Source organism: Lissotriton helveticus, chromosome 10 (assembly GCF_964261635.1).
Source record: "Lissotriton helveticus chromosome 10, aLisHel1.1, whole genome shotgun sequence".
In the NCBI taxonomy this organism is placed as follows: Eukaryota; Metazoa; Chordata; class Amphibia; order Caudata; family Salamandridae; genus Lissotriton; species Lissotriton helveticus.
The window spans coordinates 1,036,881,840-1,036,905,180 of NC_136071.1; the positions used below are offsets into that span (position 1 = coordinate 1,036,881,840).

The 23,341-nt window shown below is 47.2% G+C and overlaps 1 protein-coding gene across 1 annotated transcript in view; it reads left to right on the forward strand.

Moving 5' to 3' along the window:
• The first annotated feature begins 2,543 nt into the window (after nt 1-2,543).
• SLC39A12 (solute carrier family 39 member 12) overlaps nt 2,544-23,341 on the forward strand; it is a 402,419-nt gene continuing 381,621 nt past the window's right edge. Inside the window, exons 1-2 of the mRNA XM_078664420.1 lie at nt 2,544-2,614; nt 3,567-3,895. Coding sequence (XP_078520546.1) covers nt 3,632-3,895 — 264 coding nt within the window. The 5' untranslated portion in view covers nt 2,544-2,614; nt 3,567-3,631. The remainder of the gene's footprint in view (nt 2,615-3,566; nt 3,896-23,341) is intronic.

Below are 23,341 nucleotides of genomic sequence, written 5' to 3' on the forward strand. Positions count from 1 at the left end.
CATGCTTCAAAAGAGCTTCAAATGGTTCACAGTCTCCACCAGACGAACCGTCACTCAAGCCCTCATTACCAGCCGCCTGGACTATGGCAATGCACTTTACACTGGCTTCACTTTACACCTCCTGAAGAGACTTCAGACCATACAGAACTCAGCGGCCACATTCATCCTCGACCTCACCACATGGACCCACATCAACCCTCACCTTAAAAAAGTTCACAGACTCACCATCCACAAGAAATGCCAATTCAAGATTCTTACACAACCAAGGACCAGCATACATCAACCACTGCCTGAGCTTTCAGCTACCCACTAGGCACCTGCACTCTCTTCCTCGCCCACACCCTTGCATTCGCCCCAGCAACATTAAAGGCTGTTCCTTCTCCTACCGTGCGCAAAGTCCCTCAACAGCCTCCCCATCCACCTTTGGGGCTTGCCCCCCCTTCAGGAGTTCTGAAGGGGACTCAAGAACTGGCCCCCTAGCAGCCTGGCCGTAGCACCTGGATACCCTCACAAGTGATTAGTATGCTCTACAAATCCTGTTTGATGCATTGATTGAAATGGAACAAATGGAACAAATGATACTAACATTAAAGTAACACATTTAGCCACACAGTGGAAGGCCCAAGGCAAAAGTTGACTGATAATAATAATAATGAGACTTATAAACCGCAAAGCTGTGTCAACTGATGCATGCCAGTGCTAGGGTTTCAGTCCTACAATGCCGAGCAGAAATGTAAGAACCCTAATCTAAATTGATCTGAAAAAAACATGTTTCAAATTTGTCTTGCCTAAGCCAAAGAGAAAGCGAATTCCACATCTTGGCTGCCAAGTAGCTGAAGGAGCGGCCTCAGCTACGGACTCCTTTATTTCTAGGAATGCATGCAAGAGAAGCATCAGCCGATCTCAGATTTCTTTTAGGTAAGGAAGGTGTAGATTAGATACCTTTCCATTGTTTATTGCTGTATTTGGGCGTTAAACTGGTACTAATGATATGAAACCTTTGCCCAGACAGTGTTAACATTTTCAAAAATTACAAAATTATGAAGTAATAATATCACAAGAGGTGGAGCATGACATTGCATAATTTGCCGTTTCTTGTACATTTTTAGGCAACCCTGCCACATAATTTGGTCCTCCATTCCTGCATAATTCCAGTGGTCCTGCTAATTGCTTAAACTATACATAGATATGGTCTGTCCTTTGGAGTAAATCTCTTTCACATCATTGTATTGAGTGTTTGGTGCAACATTCCACTTGGCATTGAGTACTGACTATATATAAAAAAAATACACAGAATAATCACATATAAAATTCTTCATCTCATTGATGCACAGATGCATTGTACCCAGAAAGCGATCAATTTTGTTTTATTTTATCACTGCAGGTGACATTTTAATGTTATAGTTAGGCCTCAAAAAGCAAGCCAGAAATTGGCTTTGCTACTCCTTGCTGGTTAGGTTGGTGAAACAAATGATTCAGCATTCTAAGCAGGACATTCCCGAGCTGTTACACCACTAAAATCATTCTTGGACTCATGTTCATTGAGGGGCTTACTTATGAGCCCTTTGCATCACAGTTCCATAATTTTTTGTGACGCTGTGGTGGCGTAAAAAATGTGCCACGTTGTGCATATTTGCAAAGTGACGTTTCTAAGCAGATGCATCACTTTGTAAAGGCCTGTGCTACATTATACCTGCGTCATATATAATGTATGCAGGGTGGGCCTTCCCCCATAAAAAAGGGTTGTAGAAGCACGCCAATTGTAGGACACCACTGCGTCAAAATCTTACACCTGCCTCACAGCAGGCGTAAGACCGACGCCGATGCCTTTAACATAGGACTTGCCCAGGTGTAATGACCAATTGCTTGAGTAGCGTCACTTTTGCGACACAGTACAACAACGAGTCATTACTGCGCCTACAGATACATCAGAAATACTGACATATCTTTAAATACTTGCGACATGGAGTGCCGTACAGTAAATACGGCGCATCCATGTTGTCGCCGTGAGGCAGCACTGAAAAGTGTTGCATCGCTGTTTTCACGCAGTGATGCAACACTTTTCATAAATGAGGCCCTGAATATCTTTTTACAAGAGCATTCATTTTTATTTCTATACAAATAGCACAGATTTGGGGGGATTTAGTAGACAAAGCATTTAGGATCTCAAAAGCACTATATGTTTGTTTTTATTCTGCCTATGAAATAATGTTGGGTTCTCAACAACCATTGAATAATATTAGGGTGCATTAACATTACCATGTTATCTGCATATTCACACTAGCCCCGATCTACTTAAATTATTAAAATGATCCTAGACATGTGTGCCACGTGCATCAATTATTGTGTTCAATGCCATATACGTGTTTCGAAGTGACGTGCTGAGTTCGAGCAATTACTACCAATAAAAGCAAAGAAGGACGTGCCCTCTCTTCCCTTTCCCCCATTGTGATCCTAATAACAGCTCTCTCCATAGCAACGGAGAACTTGCTAATGCAGCGAGGCTAATCCCTTCAAGTTTCCAGAGCACCAGAGAGGAGTTTAAAAACTTCACACTTTCATCATCTGAGTACTGCGGCTTCTGCAAAAAAACATCCTTCGATTTCAACTGACGGTAAGACCAGAACGTTCCCAAACTAGAGTGAGCTCGTGTGTGTGGCTGTGCTAATGAGTACAGAGAAAGTGTTAGATTGTAACTGCGACGACGTGTGTAAAGGCATTATGGAGCGCTATTTCTCCAAACTGCCCGAATTTCAAAACGTGTGAGCCCTGGATGCTAATAACAAGTGAATAACTGAGGCTTTCTAAGTTCTTAAAACGAAAACACACGGAGACAGCCGATGTAAGGAGAAAGAGTATGTGCAATGGTGGTAAGCACACACGTACGTACGAAAAATTCATTCTTCAAAAGTGTGCTAGATAGAAAACAAGGTCCGGGAGGAATATGCTTAGCATTTGACAATTTGATAAAGAACGGGCAGATATAATGCACCTGAAAAAAACTATTGAAGTGACAAAAGAAAAAAGCAAAAAAGAAATTTGTTGAAAGTTGCACGTTTGATGTGTTTAAATAAGAGCCATTTGGCTCAGCACTTGATATAAATATACATGTTAAAAAACTTTAAAAAGTTGCATCAAGTCGTACAAATAAATTGCGGGTCTGCGCGCACATATTTAGCCAAAGTGCCCTAACTAAAGAGATAAGTGCTTCACAATGTGAAGTTGTACATGACCTACGAAGTGATTGTGGCATTAGTTTCATTGTATGTTGAAGGCGCGTACCCACATTGTGTTAGTTTCAGCAGAGCCATGTCCATAAATATACTGTTTCTCGGTCATTTTTCAGTAGTGGTCCAGGGAGAGCTGCATCTCCACTGGTGCCCTGGCATCTGAAGTCGCCATTATTTCAGATTCTGATGCCTGAAACAATATGAGCCCCACAGAACCCCTGTTGTTCAGAAGCAGCTTGTCACAGCAAATCAGCTTAGTCAACCAATTAATGCATCTTTCCAAACAGGCTGAGACCTTCCAATTAATCTGCTTTCCTTAACAATCCACTCTTTCAGGTTGCACGTCTGAACTGAACCCTGCACGCCACAGACCCCTCTAACCTGCTCAACAAGAGACTGAAATGCGCTGTCGCCGAAAGACTCCATTTTGGGGACTGGTGCTCTGCATTGTGTTCTGGGGGGTGTTCCTGGATGCGCAGGGGGAGCGACCACGCGAGGGTGGAAATCACTCCCACAGCCAAGGGTATCTCGCGCAACTTCTACAGGTACTCACAATGGAAAACACCTCTGATTTGGCCAAGAACCATTCCCGAGAACTCATTCCACTATTACTGGATAAAGTTGCGTGCCCTCAAAAGGACCAGGCTGCAGAGCTCTGCCATCCGGTTAGTGCAAATAACTCCCTTTAATACATAAAGTCTAGAAAAGTGCACTAAAAGACTTGTACTGTATATTCTGTAAGTGTGCAGTTGTTTAGCTAACACAATTGATGTCAACACAGTCCTTTGCCTCTTGTCAGTATTCAGCTGTCCAGAAAGGAGTTATTGTCGGACCTCAATGTGATAAGCATGACACATTTTGCAAACACAAATTTGGCCAAGTTTGTAATTCCGAATGTGGGCAATGCAAGTCAAAATTCCTGTCTCCACCCACTCATGTACTGTAACACAACAAACTCAACAATCCCTTTGCAGTTCTAGATCAGCTGTCATTAACCAAATCCAAGGTTCTTATGCTATAAACCTTGGAAGAAGAAAAGACTTGACCCCAGCAGTTCCATCAGCTCCATCGCTGCCGCTGAGCCCCCAAGCTTGGGTGCTCGAGGCTGCCCTTGCCCACCTGCCGCATCGCGGTAACTGTTGACTGCGTTATTGTGCCCTGCATTATTGTTTAGCCAGCTTCATCGTGCCCTCTTCGTTATTGTTCCCTGTGTTATTGTTTAGCCAGCCCATCATGCCCTTCTGCCTAGTATTGTGCTTTGCGTGATTGTTTAACTCCATTACTGCTTTTCTCGTGCCCATCTTTGTTGTGCTCCTTCTACCTATTATTGTGCTCTGCGTGAATGTTTTAACTGCATTACTGCTTTTCTCGTGCCGATCTTTGTTGTGCTCCTTCTGCCTAATATTGTGCTCTGCTTGATTGTTTAACTGTGTTACTGCTTTTTTCGTGCCCATCTTTTGTTGTGCTCCTTGCTTATTATTGTGCTCTGTGTATTGTATTTCTCCTGCCCCCTATTGTGCATTGTTGCCCCGTCCTCTCCTGTGTTCCTCTACTACCCAAACTTCCACCGTAACCTCCTACTGCCCCTCTCTCCCCCTTATTGTTTCCCTTCTCCCTGATCCCCGGCGCCCCTCCCCCTGCCCTCGCCCGTTTCCTGCCTCCCAGCTGAGCATCCTTCCCCTCCCCTACAAAATGCCGACCGTAGTGCGCAGCAGACGCACGCAGCTGGCGCGCCAAAAGCGCACCAAGGCAAGCCCGTCTGTGCCTGTCCACATCCCAACCGCGGCCAGCACTAGGAGTCCTGGCTCCCCAGAGCCCCACCAATACGACGCTGCCTCCCTCCTCGCTCTCAAACCCGAAAGACACCTGGACTGCCAGAATGTCTCACTGACCACCACCGATGGACCCTTCTCCTGCCATCGCTCCTTCACCATCTTCAGGACCCCCATGTCCGCCGCAGGCACTCGGGACGCACAGGACTCCAAAGGCCTGATGTGCATCCTCATCAACGTTTGCTCCCACCACAGACACGCTGTAGAGATCTGGGAGCTGATTGACAGCCTCACGCCTGACGTCGCCTTCCTTACGGAAACCTGGACCAACGCCACTTCCGGTCCCGACATCGCCACTGCTATCTCCGTCGGTTACAAGGTCCAGAGGAAAGACAGCCCACACCGCCCAGGAGGACTTGCCACCGCACACAAGACCTCCCTCCGACTCTCCACCTCCAGCACGTGTGACCCCCACTCCAACACAGAACACCTCCACTTCCAGATCCAGACCTCCCCCAGGACCACACTCTGTGGCACCCTTGCCTACAGACCCCCGGGACCCCGCTCCCCTGACACAACAGCCTTCATCGACCTCATCGAACCCCATGCTATCACCTCCATGGACTACATCCTACTCGGAGACCTTCATTTCCACCTCGACAACCGCAATGACCCCGACTCTACCACCCTCCTCAACAACCTCTCCAACCTTGGACTGAAGCAGCTAGTCGACATGCACAAAGCAGGACACACCCTTGACCCCCCCTTTGCAGGAAGATCAAACGTCCATTTCAGCCACACCATGCAGCCTCCTTGGACCGACCACCACTGCGTACACTTCACCTTCAACACCACCTCCGCACCCAAGCAGGCACCACACCTGCCACAAAGGAACTGGAGCAAAATCACAGAGGAGGACCTCAACTCCAACATCCGCCTAGACTCCCCCACTGCCACTTCCGACGCCAACTCCACATCCAAAGAACTCCATTGATGGATCTCCAAACTTGCCTCCCTCCAAAACCCTGCAAAACAACGGCCCCTTAAGGTCGCATGGTTCACCACCGAACTCCAAGTCAGCAGACGCACCCACCGTCGCCGTGAGAAAATATGGTGATGCCGGAGAACCACAGAAGACCTCAACAACCATAGGAGCGCCCTGAAGGACTACCACCAACTCTTAAGAGACACCAAACGGACCTTCATCAAGAACAAACTCAACTCCAACACAACAAACACCAGAGAACTCTTCAACGTCATAAAGCAATTCACCAAACCCCCCAGCGAAGCCATGGACGTCACACCATTCCAGGAGCTCTTCAACTAGCTCAGCACCTGCTTCCATCAGAAGATCAAGACCCTCTATGACCACTTCAGTCACCAGACGCTGTTCACCACCCTCCCCCCTCCGCAGACTTCCAGCCGACCATCATCACCTGGACCCCCGCGATGGTGGAACTCACCACCAGGCCCATGATGAAAACATGGTCTGGTGGCCCCACGGATCCCTGCCCACCTCACATCTACCAGAAGACTGCCACCGCCATCGCCCCCGAACTAGGATGGAGCATCAATTCCTCCCTCCAATACGGCACCTTCCCTCACAATGGAAACAGGCAGAAGTCAAGCCCCTCCTTAAGAAGCCCTCGGCCGACCCTACTGACCTGAAGAACTATTGGCCCATCTCTCTGCTCCCTTTCGCCTCCATAATCGCCGAAAGAGTCGCGAACGCCCAGCTGACCACATTCAACCACGGAAAACCTCAACAACCATAGGAGCGCCCTGAAGGACTACCACCAGCTCTTAAGAGACACCAAACGGACCTTCATCAAGAACAAACTTAACACCAACACAACGAACACCAGAGAACTCTTCAACTTCATACAGCAATTCACCAAACCCTCAGCGAAGCCATGGACGTCACAGCATCCCAGGAGCTCTACAACAAGCTCAGCACCTACTTCCATCAGAAGATCAAGACCCTCTACGACCACTTCAGCCACCAGACACTGTTCACCACCCTCCCCCCTCCGCAGACCTCCAGCTGACACTCACCACCTGGACCCCTGCCAGGGTGGAACTCACCACCATGACCATGATGGAAACACGGTCTAGAGGCCCCACGGATCCCTGCCCACCTCACATCTACCAGATGGCTGCCACCGCCATCGCCCCCGAACTAGGACGGACCATCAATGCCTCCCTCCATTAGGGCACCTTCCCTGACAACTGGAAACAGGCAGAAGTCAGGCCCCTCCTTAAGAAGCCCTCGGCCGACCCTACTGACCTGCAGAAGTACCTGCCAATCTCTCTGCTCCCTTTCACCGCCAAAATCGCCGAAAGAGTCGTGAACGCCCAGCTGACCGCATTCATCGAAGAGCCCTCCAGCCTGGACGCCTCCCAATCCAGATTCTGCAGCAACCACAGCACCGAGACCGCCCTCCTCGCTGCAATCACCGACATCTGCATGCTACTCGACCGGGGCTACACCGCAGCCCTCATCCTACTAGACCTCTCCGCTGCCTTCGACACGTCTCACACCACACCATCGCAGCCAGACTGCATTACGCAGGGATGCAAGGAACCGCACTCAACTGGATTCAATCATTCCGCTCTGGAAGAACCCAGAGGATCAGACTACTCCCTTTCATCTCCGAACCCACAGAGATCAGCTGCATGGTACCACAGGGATCATCGCTCAGCCCCACCCTCTTCAACATCTACATGGCCACCCTCGCCACCTTCTTCAGACAGCATGCGCTCAACATAGTATCTTACCACGATGACACCCAACTCATCCTCTCCCTCACGAATGACCCCAAGGACACCAGTCTGAGCTTCGAGGTAGGGATGAGGGACGTCACAGCTTAGATGAAGGACAGCTGCCTGTAGCTCAACACTGAGAAAACGGAGGTCCTCATCCTAGGCCCCTCGACCTCCGCCTTGGAAGACACATGGTGGCCCTCCGCCCTCAGGAGTCCTCCCCCTCTGACAGACCCGCTCGGAACCTAGGCATCATCCTTGACTCCTCTCTCACCATGACCTGCCAGATCAACGCCGTCGCCTTCACCAGTTTCAACTGCCTCCGCATCCTCCGAAAGGCCTTCAAATGGATACCCCCCGAACACAGAAAAACTGTCACCCACGCACTCATAACCAGCAGACTGGACTACGGAAATGCCGGCATCAACAAGATCCTCCTACACAAGCTCCAAACCATCCAGAATGCCGCAGCCAGACTCGTCCTTTGGACCCGGCAACACATGCGCATGACTCACCACCTTCGAGACCTACACTGGCTCGTGCTTGAGAAGATAATAACCTACAAGCTTCTTACCCATGCCTACAAATCCCTCCACAACATTGGTCCCAAATACCTCAACGAAAGAGTCAGCCCGCATCCGCAGAAGCAAAACAGGAGGAAGGGCCTTCTCCTACATCGCATTCAAAACCTGGAACGAGCTCCTGGTCAGCATCAGATGCTCCCCTAACCTGCACATCTTCAGGAAAGCCATCTAGACCTTGCTGTTCGACTGAGCCGCCCCCCCCCCCGTTCCCCCTCACGCCTTTGGGACACTCACAGGTGAGTAGCATACTTTATACAACCCCTGATTGATTGATTGATTGATTGAAAAGACTGACAGTCAGTCTTATGGCTACTAGCTCACATGGAGGTATATGCAAAAGGCGTTCAAGTGACCCACACATTTGATCAGAAAACCTATTTTTTGCTACATGGACTAAGCAAAGCTATGAGTCAAGTTCTGCAGTTTGTCTATCATCCTCCTTGTAGATTGGAATAGTCCTGGAATGCATTCAGGAACCCTTTTGATGGTTCAAAATGCATTGGTATGCTGTAGAGGTGAGCTTCAAAAGTGATTTAGAAGTGATGAAGGAGAGCGTAGACTCTTCCTATACATCACAATTTAAAACTCTGACTTACTAACATTAGCACCAGTGCTGTTGAGGCTATGTGAGACACATTGACACAAAGGACGGCATTTATTACCTATTGCACAGTAAATTACTATTGACCCTTAAGTTGATCAAAGCACAGAGCCAAAAACCATTGAATTGAGTTATTGAGAAAGAGTGTAAGTGGCTTGGAACACAGACACAAAATAATATGACCTGGCTTTGCATGGAACCCAAGTACCAAATAAAGAGACATAAAAACGGGCAAAATCGTATGATCTTGTTCTTCATAATTGGCAAAATTACACCTATTACTAAATGTCCACTTGGGCTATTGGCTGTGTGTAGAGATTGGTACTGAGAGAAGTGCCTCTAGTACAAATCTCAAGCAAGACTCTGCCTGGTCACCCTTGTTCTGTGTTTATCATCATATGAAGAAGACATTTATAGCACACACGGCACTGATGGCATCATTGGTGTGCAACATGTAAATTCACCACTGTTCCATTTTTTGGCATTCATGCAGAACAACGCTAAAGAATTGTAGGAATATTGTTAGACTATGTTCAGCATCACATGAAGAAGAATTTTTGATTCACTGATGACATCATACGGGTTGTCAGATACTAAAGACATTGCTGCACCATTTTTTGTCCCTCATGCAATACAACTCTCCAAATTTTAATACAATCTTGCTTGAATCGTGTTAAATCTACGTGTAATTTATTTCTAAAGCTGCACTGATGCCTTTGTTTACACAGTATATGTAGTATGGGGGTGGGTATTGTACAATTTAGAAAATTACTTTTCTACTTTTATATCCATGTCATTTGGTATGTTTAATCATTAACCTGCATGCAATCCCAATAAACATACACCAACAAATTTGCTCACAGGGATTCTGTTTACCTCAACAAAAACATTTAAAATACGATAACTTTTTCGGAAAATAATTACTCGTAAGTCAGTTTCAAAGATTATCCTGTTAATTAGTTTGGGGATGATTTAGAGTTTGGTGGGTAGGGTACTCTTCTGTAAAAGCAACTACGTATGCTGCCTACTAAACTCTTAGGGCCATATTTATGTAAGGGTTGTGTTGCTTTTGCATCATGCAATGGGGTGCAGGTGTGACGCAACTCTAACATGCGATTTATCAAACCACAGAAGGCCACCTTGTGTGGCCCTGAGTGGCTTATTAAATACAGAGAAAAGCAGCGCAAATCTATGTGTTGCATTACTCTGCCCCAGGGAGGTGTTCCATGAGTGGTGCGTGGGTGTTCCCACACAATACCCATTAATTTTGATGCACTTCCAGATTTTCCATTACTGGTAGAACTGGGAATGCAACCCAGGGGAGGCGTAACGAGGAGAAATATCTCTATTTCTCCTCTTTCATTCCTTTTCCTCTTTCTATGTCTGCTGCATTCAGAAAGAGGAAAATGCCCAAGTGGATTGCTTTTGTGCAGTAAGGTGTCCCTTCCTGCACCAAAAACAATCATGCTTACAATGCAGGCACCTTTGCACCATGGTGCAAGAGGGCCTGCATTGGTGCTAGGCAGCATATTGTGCGCCAGCTTGGAGAAAAGGCAGGAATGTGGTATATTATGTTAAATACAGCACATTCTTGATCTTTCCTTGTCACGCAGTGCAGCAAGCTGACGACTTCTACATAAATATGTCCCTTGCTCCACTTGCCTCACTTGCAGAATGTAAGCTTTGTGTTGAAGCAGAGCCTCTGTTAGTTCAGTCAATGGAAAGCTTCCCCCGATGGTCCAATGGAGTAGTGGCCCTGAGAGGAAGGGCATTACAGCTCTGTGTCCCTGAATGACTGTACTCACTCTGTCAATCTCTAAATTGGCCAATTGATATCTCACCTGGGACAGGTCTTACATCAAAAGCACACTAGTCATAAAGGGCCACATGTATCATTGTAAATCGCGGTGGCGAAAGGACAGATTCGCAGAATCTGCCCCCTTGCAACCACAATTTTTGCATTTGGGATGCATCATCCCAAATGCAAAAATCGCTTTTTAAGTAATCGTTAAATTGCGATTACTTAAATTGCGATTGCATTTAGGGAATCAGAATTTGTGATTCCCTAATTGCAATGCAACAACTCAAAGAAATTGTGATTTCGCAATTAAGAAACGCAAATTATCATCAATTTAAAGTTGATGGTAATTTGCGAAAACTTTGGAAAATGCACAAAAGTGCATTTTTCAAAGTTCTATGTTGTACACATACATGTCCTTGAGGCATGTGTGTGTGCAACATGTGTTGTAATTACAATTTCAGGGTGTCCTTTTGGCACCCTTGAAATTGCAGGCGCAATTTGTGAGTACCTATTTCGTACTCGCAAATTGCACATGCATTTCCCATTCATTCCTACGGGCCTCTAGGCCCATAGGAATGAATGGGAAGCAATTCTTTATTTGTGAATCGCAATTTGCGTGTCGCAAATAAGGAATGTGTAGGAATCGCTAATTTGTGCGATTCCTAGATGCATAAGCAATTGCGATTCCTAAATTGCGATTTCTTAAAAATCACAATTTAGGCATTGCAAATGCACAGTTTGATGCATGTGGCCCAAGATCTTATATATGTCCCTCTTTCCAGGTAAAAATGTGATATTTTAAAATAATTGGTAAGCATCGTTTCTTACATCGAAAAAAGGGGACAGGTCAATGGTCCATGCTCCACATTGAACATCACTCCCAAGGGACACAACCAACCGCATTCTCCTTCCTAATCCTAAGCAAGACCACAAGATGGACGAGAGACTACTGAAAGAGACAAGGGTAGTCTCTTTCATGTTCTCATCCTGTTACCAGATTATGCCTGTGATACTGGCTCCCTCTCTGAACTGTCCCAGCTTCCCATAAGCCTAGCAAGCTCTTTACACCCTCAGGGCCTCTACGTATCTTTCCTTCTTTCATCACTGCCTTGCAAGTCTGTGGTTCATTCCTTTGCCTATTGCTCCAATCTACACTTCCGCGGTGTGTGCGCATTGGTGGCAGGTGTCAGGGCTGGGTGGCGAGGCGGCGGAGGGGATCGAGGGGGGAGATGGACTTCTAAAAAAAAAGAAGAACTTACCGTACCTTAAGCCAGCTGCATTGCTCTCTTCTGCTCTTCTACAGACAGGCTCCCAGAATCCCCTGCGGGCAATCCTGACTGCTCTCAGCAGTATAAGAGCAGCATTAGGATAGGCCTGAGCGCCATCGATTTGCACTACCAGGGAAATTGGGTGCCTGTGCCTGCTGTCTCCAACCCGGCAACTCTGCTCAGGTTGGGGACACCTTCAGTGCGCATGTCGGTTTGGGCGTTCTGAGACGGCCGGCTGAACTCACATGCACTCTAACGGCAGTGCCTACCACTCCCCCTTAGTGTCTGTCATCCCCGTTGCCTTGCTCCCAAGACTCGGCACATTTAGAAGAAAAATAAAACAATAATAAAGTGGGTTTAAAACCCGTTTTATTATTGTTTTATTTTTCAAGTTTTTGAGGGTGCTGGTGAGGGATGGGGTGTGACGTTCCTCCGTTCCTCCACCACAGTGGAGAAGCCACCGCTGTGCATGCGGTCTGTTTCACCACACCCTTGAGCACGATTGGCATTACCACTGCAGCACACCAGGTCTGTCACCACCCAAAACGGACCTATCACTAGTACTGACCGCTCAATGTCATCTGTGCTACTTCAGTTTGAGGCAAGTCAGATAGGTGACAAGTGATATGCCAGACTTCACTCAGTAATATGCAGCTAAAGGGTCAGATGCAGTCCTTCTGTTCTGGATTTGGTTGGGTCCAGCCAGACGCCTACCTCCCGTGCTGGGCAGTGGACTAAGGGTTGCCAAGTTCTCCTCGGACTCCTAGGTGAAGTCCACCTGGTGTCAACTGCACAATACTTATTACTCATATAAGGAAGCTTGTATTGTGCTTGCTGCAGATCCTCTGCCTATATTAGTGAAGTATATAAAAATATTTTTCAAAATAGATGAGCCAAAATAGCTTTACATTTCTGAGTTGGAGAAACATTTTGCGGGGATAGATTTTTTTTTATTACATTAAAAAATATACACCAACCACACCAAGTCCCTTTCAGGACTCAAAAAAAACGAGTGAGAGCTTGGTGGAAAGTGAAAAGAGTGGGAAAACTGTACTTTCAGGGAGTTGGAGATTTTTCAGCAAGTCACTTTATTATATATCAGAGATGGCTCTGACATGCTCATAGGGGTCTAGTAGGGTGAGCCATTTGTAGGTGGTGCCTATGAACGATCAGTACGACTTAGATATTCTGAGGCCTATGCCTGGTGTACCTCTCTCATAGCCGGTAGAGATGGGTGATATCAATCAAATATCAGGCATACGTCCATCAGGCAGAGAGGGCTGGGGCAGGCACTAGTCAGATTTGCTGTGAACAACTGAAAGAGCAGTAGGAGTGACACAAAATCTCCTAGGTCGTTATTCTGTAGACGGTCCACATCCCTGCAGGGCAGGCATTAGGGCGGTGCTACTGGTGCAGCCCCACTGGGTGCTGACCTGGAGGGGGGTAACTGAACTCTGGAGGGGGGGTGGGGAGGGCACTGTGTTTAGCTATAACGTAGGATTTAAAAACACCTGCTGCGGAGTTCCTTGTGCATCTAGCTTTCAGGCAGCAGCTAGAATGTCAAGATAACTCTTGTGATTAATGTTCCTGCTAGAGAGAGAGAGATGGGCATATTGTCTAGTGGCGGTTTTGACTCACATTAAGTATTGCAAAGGGTTAATATGCCTGCTGCACAGAACAGATCTCTATTTTATGAGGACAGGGGTGTGGATTAGTAAAGCCAGCCTTTGCCAGCACTTTTGCAAAGTGGTAGTGAGGGGAATCAGAGGAGGAAGTCATGGGGTGGGGTGCCTAAAGATTGTTGCACCGGGCACCACCAGCGCTATAGCTCCCTGCTCCCCTTGTATACACTAGCGTGAACCTTTAGCTGGGTGCGCCTAGTGGGGCAGCACATTAAGCATGAAGGAATGATCAGGGCCGGACTGGCAGTAGCGGGCACCGGGCGCTTCCCTGGTGGGCCGCCAGAGTGGGAGCCGTTTTTGGGCCTCTAGGTGGCCGTTTTTGTTACTGGGGGCCGGCAATATCGGCCCCCTGTGACAAAATCGGGCAAAACCGGCCCTAGCAAACAGCGTGGCCGACCCCCCATCCCCCAGGGGTTCCGGCCAAGCAGTTTACCAGTTTAACAACTTGATAGAAGGGCTCTCGCCACAGGACCGCATTGGCATTCCGGGGTGATTCGTCCTCTGTGGATTTTCCTACTGCATTGATTGAATTTTGACTCATTTGATTGCTTCCTTTCCATCAGACCACGACCATGGTCGGGTCCCCCCATTTCCCTGTCCTGAGGAAGACCCGCAGCTGAGGAGTCTACTTACCCTTTGGCACTAGGGTTGAAACGTCGACAAATACCCCCAGAGGCCTACAGCCAACATCCACCCCCACCACCATTGCCATCAGAGATTAACTCTCACCCTACAAATTTAAAAGTGATATTGTGAATGTGACTAGGGGTGGGCCCACCGTTGTAGGGGTACCAGCTTTATCAGTCATACTTTGGTTGGATCCCTCCTTTTGGAATATTTTAACTTGTACTTTGTAATTATCCTTTGATACACTCTTACGTTTCTTTTGCTATTTCACACATGAGCACTTTTTTCTCACTCCTTTCTCCCCTTCTTTGGAAATAACCTTGCAACATACCATGTCCCATGTATATTCTCCATGTTTTGGATATAAAGAATACATTGATGTTTGCAAATCAATTGATCTCCGGTAACCACTGAATTGTTTGTTGAATGTGCTTGTATTTGGAAATTTTGTACTGAATTTGATAAATATACTTAATAATTGAAGTATATTCAGGTGTGTCTGGGACCAACTGTTTTCCTTACTGATCGACACCCAGGTCCTTTGACACTCAACTGGGTTACCCCATTTCCATAATGTTAGACAGAGAAGAGAGCAGGATACCACACATTGTAGGTGTGAGTGAGCAGTTTGAAGGTTATTCTTCTTTAAACGGGGAGCCTGTGGAGGTTGCGGAGGTGTTGGGTGATGTGGTCATGACATGGGATGACGAGGATAAATCTGGCTGCAGCGTTCTGGACGGTTGGGAGTTTGCAGAGGAGTTTTTGTCGATTCAAGTGTAGAGGGCGTTTCCGTAGTCCAGTCTGCTGGTGATGAGTGCATGGGTGACGTTCTTCCTGGTGTCGGGGGGATTCATTTGAAGGTTTTGCGATGAATGCAGAGGGTGTTGAAGCAAGTGAAGGACACAGCGTTTCTGGTGGTTCATGTTGAGTGCAGAGTCGAGTATGATGCTGAGGTTCCATGCATGGTCTATTGGGGTGGGTGGGTTTCCAAGGGCGGGGGGCACTAGGTGTTGTCCCATGTGGAGGGGGTGGAGCGGAGGATGAGGACTTCTGATTTCTCTTAGTTGAGCTTCAGGCAGCTGCTGCTCATCCAGGTTGTGATGTCTTTCCTCCCTTCTTGGAAACTGCGTCTGGTGATGTCGGGTTCCTTTGTGAGGGAGAGGACAAGCTGGGTGTCGTCGGTGTATGAGACTATGTTGAGTCTGTGTTTTCTGACGATGGTTGCTTGGGGGGCCATGTAGATTGTGGGGCTGAGGGAGGATCCCTGTGGTACTCCACATCTGATCTCTGTTGGTTTGTAGAGGAAGGGCAGGAATCTTATTCTCCATGTTCTGCCTGAAAGGAAAGATCAAATCCAGCCTAGGGCTGTTCACTGGATGCTGGCGTCATGAAGTCTGGTGGCTAGTGTGCGGTGGGAGACAATGTTGAAGGCTGCGGAAAGGTCCAAAAGTGTGAGTGCTGCTGTGTGGCTTTGATCGAGGAGGGCGCTAATGTCATTGGTGGCGGCTATTTGGGCGGTCTCGGTGCTGTGGTTGCTGCGGAAACCGAATTGAGAGGTGTCTAGGATGTTGTTGGTTTCCATGAAGTGTGCTAGCTGGGTGTCGACGGGTTTCTTGATGACTTTGGTGGCAAAAGGTAGTAGTGAGATGAGCCTGTAGTTCTTGAGATCCATCGGGTCTGCGGAGGGCTTCTTAAGGAGGGGTTTGACTGTGGCACATTTCCAGTTGTCAGGGAATATGGTGGTCTTGAGAGAGCAGTTGATCATTCAGCATAGTTTGGGTGAAATGGTGGTGGCAGCCAGTGGAAGATGTGCGGTGGGCATGGGTCAGTAGGTGCTCTGGAGTGAAAGCCCCTCATGGTCTTAGCAGTGACTTCTGTGGTGAGAGGAGTCCAGGTGAGGAGGGTCCTTTTGTATGGTGTCGCTGGGCTGGGTGTTGAGGAGGTGCTGTGGTCTTGGCCTTTGAAGTTGTCTTAGATTGTCTTGATCTTGATGTGGAAGAATGAGCGGAGTCTGTTGCAGAGGTCTTGGGAGGGAGGGACGTCGGTTGTTTCAATGTTGCATCTGGAGAATCCTTGTATGATGGCAAAGAGTTCCTTGGAGTTGCAGGAGTTGGCAAGTATTCTGTCTTGGATGAAGTTTCTCTTAGGTGATTGCATTTTTCTTGTGTTTTCTATCTTTTCAACCTTGAGCTCACAGACTATGGTTGTGAAACACGAGATGGCTGTGAGTTTTCTATTTGTATTTGTGAACTTGTACTGTACTTCCAACTTCTAGGTTAAGTGACTTGCACTATGTTTTGGTTTACCATGTTGGTGAATGTATTTAGAAAAATCTATAAGGTAACAATACATTTCCAATAAAAATTCTCAAGAACTGTTATAAAGATATGTAATTCATTGCATTCTCTATCATAGAACTAGGTGCCTCTACGATTCTGATAAGTACAGGGAGGAGGATAAGCTATTACATCATTTGTGTAGTCATGAAAGGATTTCAGTAATAGGGTCTAACCAGTTTACTAGTGGGCTGCCTGGTCTTATGGCACCATAATCCATTAAATTTGATTTTTATACTGCTTTATTTGCTCCCCAAAAGAGCTGTTTTTTTCCGTTTGAGTCCCTTGCATGTCATTATCCAAATGAAACTATTGCTTCTTAGACAAATTAATTTGGAGCCTGTGATTCAATCAAAAGATATCTAGGAGTGACATTATTTTCTGAAGAAAAGTTATTAGGTTTGCCTCAGGAAGTTGGAAGTTATCTGAAAGGAGGGCAATGCAGTTGTTTATTACAAACACCATTGTCCCTTCGAGGTCATCATTTGTTTTGATGGTTTCGGACAATTGCTTAAAGGCAGTGGAAAAAAAGAATTAAGAAAAAAACATGGTCATATCTATCCCATCTCTCCAGCATCACTAGGTTGAAGCCTGCACTAGTTCTAATTTTAGCATTGGGGGTTTGTTTTACACAAATGTCATCAAATGCTGTGTGGGATATTCATGTCCCATAATTCATCTCCAATGAATGGCCACTCAGTGAAGTCAAAGGCTTTACACATAAGGAGAGTCATTACGTTGGCATTCTCAAAAACCCCTTCATATTATGATTGAACTGCCGGAAGCGTCCTTAACCTGTCCCATGCATTTCTTTCTTCTATGAAGCCAAGCTGACTTGAATCAGGTGTTTTATAATTTTCTTGATTCTGTTAGCAATAATTTTCATCACCGTCCTGCCATGTTACTTGAGGCAATTGATCCGGGCTGTTATTGAATTCCCAAATATTGTCTCCTTCGCCAATATTTCACTTAACAGAAGCTGTTTAAGATCATGGATGGGTCAATTGGGACATTCAAATGCATGTGTATCTTTTTGTTACTAGATAGGATCAGAATAATTCTATTTTATCATTGGGAGCTGGGTAATCTGTATATATTCTGACTTGAGGGTAGAAGTGGTACTAGGTTTATACTAAGCCTAGGTGTTGCACGATTGTGTTCAATGTTTGTGCTCACCATTGACTCCAAAGCCTTCCTTCATACTCCTCATACTAGATGTCAGAACTGACCCATCCTCCACAGCACTCCTCAAAAGCCTGAACAACATCAGGGTAACCCAGGTTGTCCCAAAACCCATGCACATTGCCAGACACATGCCAGACCCCATCTTCACCACCATCAAAGGCATCAAGTACAACTCAACCTCACCTCTCACATGGACCGACCATTTCATAACTCACTTCCAAATCATCACACCGCAAACCAACGCACCCACCAATGGCGGCCTGCCCAGCTGCAGCTGGGGACAAATCTCGAAATCTGCCTGGTTCAATGCTCTAAGAATGAAACAATCCACCCCTGCGGACAAGATAAACAAGGACATTGACACCTCCAACAATTCAACAAACAGAGAAAGTCCAACATGCAAGCTAGCTGGCACACAGAGGACCTTTGGGACACCAAGAGACACTGCAAACAGCAGGGGTGAAAATAGAGAGCCACACGTGAAGCTATCGACAGACCCACCTTTAAAGCTACACACAGACGATTTCACCATCAACTAAGACACACCAAGAAAAGAGAGATAGCTAAACGTATTGAAGGGAGCTCCAAGAGATGCATAGAAATCTTCTTGATAATGAAAGATTTCACCAAACCCACAGCCTCCACTAACACCATCACCCACTCCCAAGAACTGTGTGACAACCTATCCAACTTCTTCCACTGCAAAACTGAGAACATCTACAGCAACTTTGAACACCAACCAGACCCCAGGGAACTCATCACCAACCTGTCCATCTCAAATCAAGGCAGTCACCTGACTGAATGGAAGACCCTCGCCAGGAAGCAAATAGCCACAACCAATGGGGACTTCCACTCAATTCCATTCCCCACCATATCTACAACCATGGAGCCTCTCCAATTAGCACAGCACTCACCCACATCCTAAACTCCTCCATCACCTCTGCCACCTGCTCAGAAGCCTGGAAGCATGCAGCAGTAAACTCCCTCTTCAAGAAACCTTCAGCCAGCCATAGCCAATTGTCAACTTCCTTCCTATTTCCCTGCTTCCCTACCCAGCTAAAGTGATTGCAAAGGCCATCAACAAGAAACTCACAAGTCACCTAAAGCTCCCCATCTACTTGCCAACACATAATCAAGTTTCATAAAGAATCACTGTACATAAACTGCACTCATCACAGCCACCAACAACATCAGGACCATCTTAGACTCAGGAGAAACATTGGCACTCATCCTGCTAGACGTTTACGTGGCTTTTGACACAGTCTCCCACAATACACTCATCTCAGTGGCGTAACGAACCTTGAGGGGGCCTCCTTGCAGACCACTTAGAGGGGGCCCCATGCTCCAGACACAAGAAGGATCTATCAGGCCAGGAGCCCATGCACAGTCCCAAAGGGGGGGCTCCTGGAACTCAGTCCCCATGCACCACAGGAGCTATTGTTACACAACTGACTAATCTGAAGACTTTACGAGATTGGCATCCAAGTACCTGGATTCAACTGGATCTGCTCCTTCCTCACTGGAAGAACTCAAGGAGTTAGACTACCACCCATCACATTGGAGGCCAAGAACCTGATTTGCAGAATCACCCAGGAATCATCCCTTTGCCCAACCCTTTTCAATGTCTACATGACTCCACTCGCTAGCGTCACAAGATCTCAAAGCATCATCTGTGACATAGGTGATGCCTAACTCATCCTCTTCCTGACAGATAAGACTACCACCACCAGAGCCAGTTTCACCAACTGCATGACCATCGTAGCAGAATGGATGATAACCAACTTCTTGAAACTCAACTGTGACAAAAAAGCAGTAAAGGTCTTTAAAATAGCAACTCCTTGTGGGATGCCACATTGTGGCTAACAGAACTACGACCCACACCAACACCCTCCAACCAGGCCAGAAATGTAGGGATCATCCTGGATGACAAGTTCAACATGATGGCACAAGTCAACGCTATGAGAGCCGCCTGCTTCACATCTTGCAAATGCTGCAAAAATTCAGCAAGAGACTTCAGTAGAACACCAGACGAACCATCATACAAGCACTCGTCACAAGCAGACTAGACTAACGCAACACACTCTGCACCAGCATTTCCAAGCATCTCCTACACAGACTTTAGACGATTCAGAACACTGCAGCAAGTTTCATGCTCAGCTTTTCTTACTGCACCCACATTTCTCCCCACCTCAGGGAGCTTTACTGGCTCTTCATTCACAAGTGCAGCCAGTACAAGCTACTCACACACACCTACAAAGCTCTGCACAACTGGACCCACATACCTTTCACAACCCACCCAGACATCTGTGCTCACCCTCACTCTCACTTGACCCTCCCACATGCAGAGCAAGAGGTTGCTAGCTCTACATTGCTCCCAAAACATTGGCACTACCTTCTACAACACATCAGAGCCTCATCCTCTCATCTTGAGTTTTGCAGAAGTCTGAAGTCCTGGCTCTTTGAATACCTCTGCAGAGACTAAGGGCCAGATGTAGGTAATCCCCGATTACCGATTCTTAAATACCGAATCAAACCGATTCGGTATTTAAGAACTGGCAATCGGGATGTAGGTATATTTACCGAATTAATTACCGAATCGGTATGATTGGGTAATTAATGAATCGGTATTTACCGAGTCTGTAACTGCCATTGTTTCCTATGGGCCTTGAGGCCCATAGGAATCAATGTCAATTACTGAATCGGTAAATACCGATTCGGTAATTGGGGGAAATATTGAAGGGTGGCAGGGTGTCACTTTGACACCCTGTTGCACCCCTCAATTGTGCATGGGTGCACATGTTGCTGACATACATGCCCTTAGGGCATGTATGTCTGCAACATGGCACTGTTTAAAAAGCAAAAAAAATGCTTTTTAAATTAATTAATTAATTTACCACCAACTACTAGTTGGTGGTTGTTGGACCTGCGATGGGCAAGCCCAGCACAAAGGGGGTAGCTTGGCTCAAGTGTCAAGGCAAGTGAAGGCTTTAATGTTAAGCCGGCTCTGACCCAATAATAACTCCCTGCGCAGTCACACCAAAAAGAAGGACACCACACCACTGCTGTAGAAAAATACGATTTCTTTATGTAAAAGTTCTCTGTTGTAAATAGTGTTCAGTTGGGAAAGCACATTCACATTTCTTTAGTCACAAATCTCTGGGATTCAGTTCTGAAATAAATACTGTAAATAGGTCTTCAGGAATAAATATCACAAATAAATAGAATAAATATCAGGAATAAATATCACGAATAAATAGAATAAATATCAGGAATAAATATCACGAATAAATAGAATAAATATCAGGAATAAATATCACTTTTGCATAGCAGAATAAATACTGGTTCATTTAACTACATAACCACATGTTCGTCCTGGTATCGCTGCCACCAATTAAATGCTTTAGGAAGTTTACACTTGCAATACGTTTCAGTTTGGAAAGATAACTCTTACAGTTCTCGTGGGTTTCAAGGATAAAAAATACAGGCTTCTCTAGGTACAAAATGAGCTTTGGACTCTTTAGGGTTCACTCAGGGAGTAATGCGCGTGTATCTAAAAGGCAAGGAAACACAGTGAATTTAACATTTGCACTCCGCTGCCACCGGGATGGGATCTCTGCTTGCCGGTGGAGTCTATGCGCGCCTACGGGCTTTGACACCGCTAGCACTCAGGCGGCACCAGTTCAAAGTCTTTAGACTGACGAACGGGCTGCCGGAGGGGTCACACAACCTTAGCGCTCAGTCAAATGAATGCCGGTTCACAGTTCCTTCACAACGCTGCACCCCACCTGAAGAAACGGGCCCACCTCGCATCGGCTGCAATCGGGAAGCGATTCAGTCAGGGCACAGCACTTCTCACGCCAGCGACGGGGTTCTCAGGGGCTCCACGGACCTCCCTCCGATTTCCTCATACGGGGTGGATCCCGCCCACAGCTACGGCTCCCGGCTCACTGGGGTGGGGCAGAGACGCTAATCCCGCCCAATGAAGGCCGGCCTTTCCCCGCCCCGGCGCACCACCTCACCTTCAGTCCGCACAGGAAGCGCTCTACAGTGGTGGGGCTCGGAGACGTCCGAGCTCCCCTCTGGAGGCGCCTGTCGCGAAGGGGGCACTTTTGACGATCGTGGTCGCGGCGAACTTGCTCTCGCCTCGCGACACGACGAATCTGTCACGATTTCACCACCGGGGGGGCGGGGAGGCACTACAGGTTTGGCCACAGTCTTTGGGGGCAATGAGGCACTTGCTGGGCAGGCGCTGTAGGTGCAAGGTCGCCGCTCACGCAGCTGACTGGAACGCCAGTCAGAATCAACGCCAGCAACCTTTGCTACTCTACTGCCTACGCTACCAGCCACCTCAGGGGTTAACAGGGCAGGTGTCAATCTGGTGTCAAGTCTGGAATCTCCTTCTTCTTATCTCTTCTCCTCTCTTCTCCTCTCTTCTCTTCTCTTCTCTTCTCTTCTCTTCTCTTCTCTTCTCTTCTCTTCACTCCTCAAATGGCCGCCAGGGACTGGGCCTTATATAGCCAGTGTCCTGAGGTGCTGGCACGAGCCAGAAGGTTCTAGAACCTTCTCTGGCTGTGACAATGACATGGCACTTTTGAGGTATATTTAGGACACTCGCAGCCACCGTACTGTGGTTCTAGAGCAGCCATTTTGTGTACCTGAGGGAAACAAAGGGATTCCTGTCAGGAATGCGCGCCAACCAAAGGGCGCCAAAACCTCAAGAGGCCAGGGTTCAGGGAGGCTCCAATGGGAGTCACTCACATGAGGGAAAAGGTTGTCCACCATTTTAGGGCCATTTATACAGGTTGCCAACCCCAGTTTGTAATGCCACAGGTTTCGCGAGGCACCTTGTAAATAGGTGCCAAAAACCTTGTGAGCAACTGGGCGTCAAGGAACATCTAGCCCCATGAAACAGCACATAAAAAGTCATGGCAGACAAAGAAAAGCGACAAATTTTGGGAGGTACAGGGGAACAAAAGAAATCATAGTGGTGAGGGGACTCTCAGAAGCAGACGGGTCTAACACGCGTCCCCCCCAGCTGAAAGTGGGGAGAGCTACCCAACCCCTTGGGAGTTCTCAACACTAAGGCAGAAATACCTGGAGAGACCGTCTGCATTGGCGTGGTCAACTCCGGGCCGATGTTCCACCCGAAAGTCCATTCCCTGTAGGGAGATAGACCACCTCAACAGTTTGGGGTTTTCCCCCTTCATTTGCATGAGCCAACGAAGGGGTCGGTGGTCTGTCTGAACAAGGAAGTGTGAACCAAACAAGTATGGTCGCAGCTTCTTCAGTGCCCAGACCACCGCAAAGGCTTCCCGCTCAATGGTACTCCACCTCTGTTCCCGGGGAAGCAGTCTCCGTGACAGAAAGACCACGGGTTGATCCAGACCCTCTTCATTGAGTTGTGATAGCACCGCCCCAATGCCAATGTCGGATGCATCTGTCTGGACAATGAATTCTTTCGTGAAATCTGGAGCCTTCAGGACTGGAGCTTT